This window comes from Stegodyphus dumicola, chromosome X2 (genome assembly GCF_044657685.1).
Source record: "Stegodyphus dumicola isolate Sdum_Otavi_A_Nest chromosome X2, ASM4465768v1".
Lineage (NCBI taxonomy): Eukaryota > Metazoa > Arthropoda > Arachnida > Araneae > Eresidae > Stegodyphus > Stegodyphus dumicola.
Genome location: NC_140781.1, coordinates 141,093,475 through 141,105,197, shown reverse-complemented (window position 1 = coordinate 141,105,197; position 11,723 = coordinate 141,093,475). Strand labels below are relative to the sequence as shown.

General features: G+C 32.3%; 1 protein-coding gene across 1 annotated transcript in view; it reads right to left on the bottom strand.

Annotated features, from left to right (window-relative positions):
* The window catches only part of LOC146992931 (nudC domain-containing protein 2-like), a 63,808-nt gene extending 55,000 nt beyond the window's left edge, over nt 1–8,808 (bottom strand). Inside the window, exon 1 of the mRNA XM_085810032.1 lies at nt 8,469–8,808. Within this exon, the coding sequence (XP_085666158.1) occupies nt 8,469–8,660 (192 nt within the window). The 5' untranslated portion in view covers nt 8,661–8,808. The remainder of the gene's footprint in view (nt 1–8,468) is intronic.
* Between the last annotated feature and the right edge of the window lie 2,915 nt (nt 8,809–11,723).

Here is an 11,723-nt window from a genome sequence, read left to right as displayed (position 1 = left end):
AAAAACTGGCTCACATTCACATTACACATGGGAAAAACCATGAAAGCTTCCAGGCGACCAGTCTGTTTGCCAGGGCATGAACTTGGGTCGAACTAGTAGTGTTCAGCAACCTTACCCCTTGTAATATCTTGTTATTTAACAAATAACTATATTAATTATTAAAGTGGCAATGCCATATTTGTATGATGTAACTGTTGCTCAGCAACAAGAAATTGTTTAACAATTGTTATTCTGAAGATTTACCAGCTAGTACATGTATGAAAAATTTGTAACAAAAAGACTGTATTCAAATTATCTATCTCCGTAAACTAAAAATAAAATTTATGTTTTACTAAGAAGATCATCTGTTATTTTGTCAATTACTGCAAAATACATTACACCCTCAATACATACATAGACATGTTCCTGCAACATGGAAGTGTTAGGTAGTAAGGATATGACCACTGTGATTTACAAGAAGACCAAGGCCAGTCCACTGGGGGGGGGGGAATTAACAAATGAATAAGCATTAAAAGTTTAGCGGTGCTATAAGAAGACGAAAGAAAAATTTTTTTTGTTTTTTCCTTTTTGTGTGACTACCATCACACATAAATGTGAATAATTCAATGTTACCATAAAATTTATTTTCCCCAAAATTATAATCTAAACAGTGGATTTTTTTCCCCCTTCTTGATAATGGTTTTTTGGATTTAAATATAGATTTTAATCAAATAGTCAAGGACTAGAAAACAAAAATCCATAAAAATTTAATTAGAAAGATAATCAATGCAACCTTTCAGCTGTATAAAAAGTTCATTTAAATATACAGTCAAAAGTCGTTAATCCGGACTCGTTGGGACTTGGCCGATTCCGGATTATCGATTTTTCCGGATTATAGATCATCAGTTTAAATCTCGTAAGAAGGCATGCAGAAATTCTAAAATTAAAAATGTGAAACCATAATTTATGAAATAAAGAACAATTATAATCTAAAGGGTATCAAAATTTACAAAAAAAAAAAGAGCTTAATATTTATTTGTTTACTTTATTAAACATTTCTTTCAATGTAAGTTGTTTAAGTTGCTTCGTTTTATGTGATAATACTTTCTCTTTAATTCTATAAACAGACATAATTTCTTGTTCAATTACAAAGTTCCGCTGTTCAAGTCCCGTAATTGCCGTGCCGAGAATACCGACTAACTTGTCAATCAAAATTTTTTCGTTTTCACTAACCTCTGTGTCACCTTCTCAGGGTTGCCACTCAAACAGGAGAAAGAAATTCCCTGACTTTTCCAGGTATGTTTCGAGAAAATTCCAGTCTATCTGCGTAATGTACGTTGGCTGTGCTAAGAGGTAAACTAATTATGGTATTACTTGTACTGTGTAGCAAATTCACTTAATTATTCAATAAATCACAGAGGACATTTATTCTTAATTATTCTTGGTACACTTTGTTTGATAATTTCGTTTACTTTCCGCTTCAAAAACTTAATAAAATTTAAGATATATACATTGGATAACCAACTGTACGTTTTATTTAATTATTACTCATGATCATCCCCAGTTCAACACGAGGCTAATCCGGTTCTTATAAATCACAACACAATGCTAAAAGTTAGGTTAGATTTTAGTAAATTTAATTTGTGTGAGGTGTATTCTCAAAAGGCACCTTAACACTTGAAAACACAAATATAATTATAATAGGAGTTGTCTTCTCCACTGAAGATTGAGATTAGAATCTGCCCAATCTGGAATAAAATAAGGCTTTTTATGCAGACATTCTGCAGCTAAACGAAAATTATCTATTTAATGATAGAAAGAAATCTATTTAATGATATTTTTTTACTAAATTGAGGTATTTTATATTTATTTCGCAGCATACATAAGGAAAAAATATGTGCATTAAATTTCGTGATGTCATCATACTGCTAGAATTAATTTCAGGATTATGCAAGAGAAAATTTCCTGAAATTTGAAAATATTATTTACTAATGATAAATAAATTTAGAGGAAAGAAGCAACATTAAATGATATGAATAACGTAAAAATAAAGATAATTACTTAAAAATTTAATTAGAATAATCAACAATAATTTACCGAATATAGTTATATTACATGGTTATCCTAGATGATTGATTACTATTTTTTATTTTACTGCAAAATGACAAGGTATTTATTAAAAAGAAAAGAAAAGAAAAAGATTTTGCGGTAAAATCCTAGTATACGATACGGCCTTCGCATGATTTTGAAAATTGTCGCCAAGAACAAAATGACCCGTTTACTGCTCATCATCATGTCTCCAAATCCCACTGTACCATACATGAAGATTATTCTAACCAAAGAACGTCTATGTAAAAAGCGGAGGGAAAATTTGCCAAGGGATTTGGCGACGGAACCTGGTGGCCAGAATTTCGCTCTCCGCGATGTGTACAGGAAATTGAGAAACACGTGTTAAGAAGAAACGTTCTTTACAAAAATCCGTTCTTAAATTATTGTGAAAAATCCAAGAAGAAACGTTTTATCAAAGAACGTTTTTTCTTGGATTTTTCGCAATAATTTAAAAAATGGATTTTCGCAGATTCCCCCCCCTCAAAATAACTAATCCATGAATTAATTTACTTGTGCTAAAAAATATTTTCTTTTCCTTTAGAGTTTAAAGAAATTTTAAAAGATATTCATTTTATGAACTCTTGATAACGTGACCTTCGAACTTGACACTGGTTTCGAGCTTTGGCGACAGATATATCACGCATGCACAGCTGTTTCCCGCTATGATGGAAGAGCCACGTCTGTTGCAGAGAGTTTTTCCTTCTTTACAATACATATTTTTTTATTCTAACCTTCATGGTACCGTATACTAGGATGAAACCCATTTTGTTTTATACGAGAACAGGTACTTTCTTTAGTTCATGCACTGCACATGCGATTCTCGAGGTTACTGGAAACCAAAAGTTGCAGCAAACTTGCTTTGCCTTTCTAAAAAGACAATCAAATTGGAGCTGCGAAAATTGGCTCTATGCCAGCTGCCCGAACGACACTCACGTGATACACAATTTGCCAAAAAAGTAATCTCTTCCGACGTCGGCGCAAAACTTGCCTTTTTTGGCGGGATTGTTATATGAAATTCCCCGACTTTTCCAGATTTTGACTAAAACACTTAAATTCCCTGACTTTTCCCTGAATTTTTTGGTCAATTTCCGAATTCCCTGACTTTTTCCGGTTTTCCAGGTAGCGTGGCAACCCTGCCTTCTTCTTGTCTTTATCCATTTTTTTGGCAGCAATTCCACTTTTTGTTTGATGGACATCGAAACATACTTTCGTTTTGTAGATCCTTTGGGAGCCCCAGCATCGGAAATTCTATTTGACATAATCAAAAGTTCAAACTTTAATTTTCATAAATTTCGAATCCAACTCGAAGATTAAGGAACAAAGCAATCATCAACATTAACTGAAATAGATAATTAGATAATTTTAGCTTATACCGTCCGTTATACATAAAACGCGCATGCGAAAACGTTTTCTGTGCTTGCGCACAAGCATATGCGCAGTCGTAAAGGTCTTACGCACACGCGTAAACGCCTATGCGCATGTGTCAACGCGGCGCATGCGCAGAAAGATTTTAGCTTTGAGGTCCGGATTATAGATCATTCCAGATTATGGGCATCCGAATTAACGACTTTTGACTGTACTAATCATGTAACTAGCATTTTCAACCATATCTGGCAGATTTTACATGGAGGTACCTTGATAAAAAAAATAACGGTAAAAGTATAGTTTAGGGTACCCCTTGGCGAAACTTCGCGATTTTTGGCGGTACATGGATACCGATTTTGTGCAATTCTTTGACTCATTATTTTGGCTTGCGAAGCGGCAGACAAAAATTGCCGCTACACAAAGCCAAAATAACAAGACAAACAATTGCACAAACTCAGTATCCATGTACACATCAATTTATTTTCACTTAAAAAAACCCAATTTTGCAAAAAAATGGCATTGCACACTCCTTTGACTTTATCCATGTACACATCGACCTATTTTCACTTTAAAAAAAAATCTCCGAATTGCACAAAAATGGCATTGCGCACTCTTTTAACTTTATCCATGTACACATCGACCTATTTTCACTTGAAAAAAATTCCAGAATTGCACAAACTTGCATTGTGCACTCCCTTTACTTTGTCCATGTACACATCGATATATTTTCACTTAAAAAGTCAAATGAGCACCAAAGTCTACAATATAGGCAAACAAAAAATACATAATCTCAATAAAATACATTTTAAACCAAACAACAAAAAAGGGAAAACATGTTATACATTTAAGCACTACCAAAAGCAAATAGTCACTTACCATGATTTTTGAGTTTAATTTGTACACCCAGAGCCACGTAAACATCAAAATATCAATCATACTCAAATGATGCAGTGCCAAGTTTGTGCAATTCTCCGATGTTATTTTAAGTGAAAAAAGTCGACGTGTACATGGATACTGAGTGTGCAATTCTTTGACTCGTTATTTTGGCTAGCGAAAATAACAATAAAGAATTACACACACTTAGTGCACATGTACCACCATAAATTGCCAAGCGGCACCCATAAATATATTTTTAGCAAAATTTTATAAGCTTGCAGGGGCTCATCTGATAAGACCTGAACAGTAGTAGTTCAACGCAGGTTCAAATCCAAGTGAATGGGCTGGCCAGTTTTCATGGTGTTCCTAATGTGTAATATTAAAACAAGCCCATTTCCTTTAGATAGTACTACATGGAGACTTCCTCCCCTTAAGAAGATACCCTTTTTGTGTTTAGCCTTAACTCCTTCACATCCGATCCGCCCGACACTGCCCTACATTGAAACAACCAGAACCGCCCGAAAACGGCCGAGATTGTCATCTTCTTTTCTTCCCTTCCCCTAAGGTATGCAGTAGCAGGTGCACTTTCCACAAATGCACTGTATCAGTTTACTGCAGACAGCTTGTCCTAAGAGTTTTGGGCTGATCTTTGGAATATGGTAACTGGTAGTTTGGCGACATTTTGGAGGCGATAAAGGTTACTACCTAGGACTTTGGTAATAATGTGAGAAATACTCAGTTCCGATTACACATTATTTTGTGTGAGGGATATGAGAGATCATGAGATATGTCATGTGACATTAATGGACGAATTATAGTTCTTTAATCGGAAAAGGGGGGAAATCTGGAAATTTTGTATTTAGCTTTATTCTGTGTTGTGTGAAACAGTGTTGGTTAATTTTTGGATCCCATGGCCCTAACTAAAGTGAATTCGAAATGGGTATTTAGTGGGATTGAAAGGAGTAGTAATAAGTGTTTTTTTAAGGTTGTGCGAGATAGAAGTAAAGATATTTTATTAAGTTATTTATTTTACCTGGTACCTTGCTGTGAACTATAAGTATGATTTTAAAGATCCTGAAACAGGCGCACATACGCTTGCTTTTTATTTAGCGGAGGAAATAAGAAAAGTTTATCGGCCACGTAATCAAGACTCTGAAGAAGATTAGGTAAGTTAGTATTTTTAATTATTTGAGGATATTATTTTTATGCATTGTTCTAAATGTAAGAAGTAAATAAAGTAATATGGTATTATTGGAAAATTGTTATTAGCAATGATTTAGTTTAAAGTAATTAGGATTGTAAGCTAATTTTTATTTATTTAATGTATGTGCTTATTTATATTTTAAGTAGTGTTTTTGAATTTAATTATATTTTAATTAAATGATAGTTATTTTGTGAATTATATGTTTGTAGGAATTTGGTATACGTTTCAGTGGAAGTAAACATGCATGGAAATAATTTAAATATTTGACACTAAGTATTTGTAACCATTTATAATGTTTGAGGTATGAATTCGTTGGTGACGTTTATAATCTAATAGATAATTTAAAGGTAAAAGTTTTTGCATATTTTATTTATTTTATACGTGGAAATGTTCATCTTTGGAAAGGGTATATACTTTTTCGCGATCAGGTAATTTCACATATGTTCTTTTTACCGGATTTAAAGATTCACAAAATTTTCATGCATTTTCGGGAAATTTTTCTAATTTATGAGAAAAAAGCAGTGTACATGGATATAGAGAAGAGTGTGCGCAATGCCATTTTTGTGCAATTCTGAGATTTTTTTAAAGTAAAAATAAGTCGACGTGTACATGGTTTAGTGATATTTTAATTAAATGATAGTTATTTTGTGAATTTTATGTTTGTAGGAATTTGGTATACGTTTCAGTCGAAGTAAACGTGCATCGAAATAATTTAAATATTTGACACTAAGTATCTGTAACCATTTGTAATGTTTGCGGTATGAATTCGTTGGTGATGTTTATAATATAATAGAGAATTTAGAGGTAAAAGTTTTTGGATATTTTATTTATTTTATACGTGGAAATGTTCATCCTAGGAAAGGGTATACAGTCAAAAGTCGTTAATTCGGACACCCACAATCCGGAACTCAAAGCTAAAATCTTTCTGCGCATGCGCCGTGTTGACACATGCGCATAGGCGTTTACGCGTGCGTGCAATACCTTTACGACTGCGCATATGCAAGTGCAGAATATGTTTTCGCAGCACGTTTAATGTATATCAGACGGTATAAGCTAAAATTATCTAATTATCTATTTCAGTTAATGTTGATGATTGCGTTGTTCCTTAATCTTCGAATTGGATCCGGCTTATTAGTTTTTGCAGACTGTAAGAACAATTTTATAAAAGTAAGCTTGAACTTTCGATTATGTCAAATAGAATTTAAGATGCTGGAGCTCCCAAAGGAGCTAGAAAAAGAAAGTATGTTTCGATGTCCATCAAACAAAAAACGAATTGCTACAAAAAATGGATAAAGGCATATCCTTTGTTTATCTAACCGTTCCGAAATCTGTTTATCAATTTCACGCTGCTCTGCACTGGGGGGACGTCGCGGCGCGCAATGAACTGAAAGTTGATCTGTCAGCACTATCGTTATCTTCAGGGCAGATGTTTTTATTTTATTCAGCTTATAATTCCTTACTAAATGTAGTATTTAATCTCGATGTACTCCGTCTTTGATACGATTTAAATCAAATTCCTCGTCATTATAAATATCACGAATACAAATCAAATAGTTTTCTGGTTGCAATTTTCTGATTTCGGCTATGCGTAAGGTATGCTTTACGCATGCGCACGTTGAAAGAAATGTTTAATAAAGTAAACAAATAAATATTAAGCTTCTTTTTTTGTAAATTTCGTTGGTTGGCGCAATTTGTAAGTTTGAGTAAAAAAGTATGAATAGAAAGAAAATGTACATTATTAATTACAGATAATTTTTAATACAGTTTTTTATATTATTTTGTTTTAAAATATAAAATAGCAATTAAACCCTTCCGGTTTCGAATTTGAATAAGTTGCAGAATTATTTTTTCGGCGGAAATCTTTTGGCTATTGCTTTTAGCACTGACTGAAAACCGTCTTCGCCATTGTAATTATTCCAATCTATAACAGTTTTGTCAGCAATTCCCATCTCTTCTGCACAAAATTTAATTGAGGTTAACTCTTTACACCAACAATAAATGAAGCGCACCGCTGTCACAAATGAAATTCGGCTACCTTCAAACCAATTTTCGGTTCTCACACCCAAATGTTGATTGCACTCTTCGACGTTACATTTCCAGAAGATTTGTTTTCCAAAATACAGTTTCATTTTATGAGAATTTTTACAAGTACGTTCGTTCGGTATAATTCCATATCCCTGCAACAATTCAACAGCATCTTTTTCACTCGCAGGCAGATCCCAAATACCCATAGTTAAAGTATTTCAGGGCATTCAATCTAAAGAGTAAGAAAAATAATTTCTTTACGAAAAACTACGTTTAACACGTAGGGTTGCAAAATTTGGCGATTTATGCGAATTTTGGCCTGGTTGCGTTAATACGTAAGTACCCTAAAATTGAAGCTTCATCAATCCAGCATGCAACTCTTATTAATGAAAATACGATTAACTTAAAATACGGGATTGGGAATTCTTCAGGAATAGAAATGCTCTTTTATTGGTTATATCTTAATTTGATGATGTCTTTGAGGAAGTTAAAAAAAAAAAAGAAAAATCAGTAAAGTAATTACTTTAATCTGGTAATTAAATAAATGTCGACTTAACTTAGTCATTCCCTCTCCTCCCCTTGTCACATAACAATACGCGATATAATAAAAAAGAAACTTTTGGGGTAAAGTGCAGAATCGCCCACTTATTTGTTTGGTGCATTTTACAAGAGTAATTTTCTTCGACTTTTCAAGTGAAAATAGGTCGATGATACCAAGTATACCAAGTGTGTCCAATTCTTAAAAATGCGAAACGCAGTGGGTTATTCTGCACTTGCTCCAACTTTTTTAGCAACTGAAATTCGTTTCAGTTATTACATCAACGTATATAAATTTATTGTTAAGTTTTAAAAGCACAAAATTTTAAATTCTCAAAATGCATAGTATTCTTAAACTTTTCTCTAAGCTTACCTTAAAAATCTCTTTATCGCGAACACGACACTCAATGAAATTTGGTTTTATAGTAACTTTACAATCTTTCCCTGGTGTTCCAGTAGGTATATTAACTTCAATAAACACTTCGGCAACAGTCTGCCACCATCTTCCCCACGGAGTTTCCACAGGTACAATTCCACTTCTTTCGTCAAAGTGAGATAATGACATGTTCAAGATTTCTAATATTAAATGTACACTTTATAATACTCTTAGTAAGCGAACGTCTAAAATCATAGCCACTGTTTACAAACAATTTGATTAGCTTTCCTTTACTTTTCCCTAACTTCCCGCCACAATTTCCCCAAAATTCTCATAAAAATAACATGTTGCCAATCTCTTAGCAATATATTTTTCTGAAGATACTCATTAGCATAATCACACTTGGGCTGTTTACTTAAAAATGAAGGGACTCGTTTCAGAAAAAAAAATAGATTATAACTAAAATGGTAATTAAAATTAAAAGCAGAACTAAAGCGAAATTAGCAGAAATATTTTTTGCAAAAGCATTAGTGTTACGGAGAACACAGAAAATATATAAATAAAATATATTCAGATCTGTTCATTCAATTGCATGCTGCCTCTACGCGAGGCTAGGTGCATTATGAATAAAGACAAAAAAAATTTTAATAAGCCAATATTTCTTTATTTCCATCATAACAGTCTTTTACGCTTCCGAGATCAGCTTTCGGTTCCGTCTACAAGCAAAACATTCGAAACATTTAGTCATAAACGTCATAAACATCAGCGCATCGCGCCAGTTATTACTTCAGTTCATTTTGCCCCCCCCTTGAAACTCGAGTCTCATGGGGGGTCTCAGGTTGCTCATAATAAACATTATTTAAACGATCAAGTCTTTTTGGAGCTTTTACAAGTCGACCAGAGGAGGAATATTGTTGCATTACCGTTTTATCAGGTGCAATTCCCCCTTTTAATGTACATCCAGCACTAGAATTCAATTCCTCTGTACCCAGTTTCTTATCAGGAATTATGTTTCTGTTATTGGCCTGTATCTCCAGAGGAAAGATGTGTTGTATTTGTCGTACAACTGTTCCATACCGGGACTTAAGCCTCGTTTCCACTACTGCGTACGAATGCGTTACGTCAATTGAAGACACGCCTGCAGCATCCGTACAAGCGTTTCCGCTGCCGCGTATCCGTTAAATATTTTCATTTTCCGCCGCTAGGTGTCACTGTAATATTTAGGCGCCAAACAAGCAGTTCGCGACTTACGACGCTGAACATCTGCATTTTTCCCGCTTAAGCGAGTATTGTTTGTTTTGGATTTGATATGGATCCTGACATAAACGCAGAACAGTTTTGTTTACTAAAATCCATGTTAATGGAAATTTTTATTTCTGCTTATGAACTGCGTAAAGTACGCTAGCAATTTTTAGATAAGGTTATAATGCATATTATGAACATCACTAATTCCAAAGAAGCTGAAGTAAAGTAAAAAAATATTTTTGCGTTTCTAGAAGCCTTAAATATTAATGAAATAATATATATATTATTAAAACTAAAATGTACTGTTAGTGAAAAAATAAATAAAGTAAAATAAAAAACTTACAGGAATTAAAAAAATAGTTGGTACTTTAAAAATACAGAGCAACTGTAAAGAAAGGTTCACAATATTTACACAAAATTTGTTATGCTTGTAAACCGCTGACTTCAGGGTCATAGCTGGACAATTTGTTAGAAATCTCGTTTGTTTTAAAATGCACAATGAGCAGTTATATTTTATGCATAATCCATAAAATATTATTTTTAATTTAAACATTTTTAATTCATATCTCTTTTTATAGAAGTTAAAGAAATAAGACTTTTCTCTTTATATAATACACACTTTAGGTAAAGAAAATGGAAATATTTAATTAATTCCTGCGCTTCTGCGGGAGAGGACTGAATTTAAAAGCAATTATTATAGTAATTTTTTGTTAAAAAAGTGTTTAGGGCATTAATACTGTCTCATGTTAATTGGAATGAAAGTTTAGAGACGTAAACATCCCAAAGTCTGAGCACATGTATATACATTCACATAAAAGTGAAACGAAGATATATATATATAACTACAGGGTTTCAAAATAAATTAAATTGAAACAATTCTCTTGCGCCATTGCTGCAAGGAATGAAATTTGAATTTAACAAACATTTTCTATTCGTAAAAAGCAAATTTAAAGTTAATTAAATTTAAATGAAATTTAATGCAAACAAATAAATTATCAATTATTGCTGCGAACTAATATACAATATCATTTAAATTCTGAGAGCATATGTAAATCAAGTGCAAGTATCAAAATCCATGAATAAATATATAATTCCAAAAATTTATTTTTCCTATTATTCACTTATGCATTTTTATAAATTTTTTAGGATTAAATCTAACCTATTATTCATTTATGCATTTTTATAATTTTTTAGGATTAATAAGCTGTCCTATTATTCACTTATGCATTTTTATAATATTTTTAGGTTTAATAGTCTATCCCATTATTCACTTATGCATTTTTATAAATTTCTTAGGATTAATAAATTTTTGGAATTATATATTTATTCATGGATTTTGATACTTGCACTTGATTTACATATGCTCTCAGAATTTAAATGATATTGCAGATTAGTTCGCAGCAATAATTAATCTTTTATTTATTTGCATTAAATTTCATTTAAATTTAATTAACTTTAAATTTGCTTTTTACGAATAAAGAATGTTTGTTAAATTCAAATATATATGTACAGGGTATGCTTTAAATTAGTATTATATAATTTTCAAACTTTTTTGCAGGGGGAAATTTAAATAAATAAGAGCATTAATAAAACAATATATTTAACGCATATAATAATAGAAATAAATTATAAAACACGAATATAGATCAAATTGGAACAAAAAGCTGAGAACGTTGCAGACAGGATGCAAAAAGCGTATGGGATTCGAACTCACGACCCCTAAAAGTAAACACCATTACCGTCAGTTTTACCACTACGCTAGCATCACACGGTAATCATATGCATATTTTGGCTTATATACATAACAAAGTAAATCAATTCTTAAAACTAAATTTTTTGGTCCTATTTCAGTATGCTATTGTCTGAAAAATTCCCCATAATTTGTTCTTCAGCTTCTAGTACATTTTTTACAAAAAACATTATCTTTTAAAGTGGCGTTCCGATTGAAGTTAAACGGATTGCTAAAAATATATTTCACGTGCTTACAAATATATGTTAGCCAAAAAG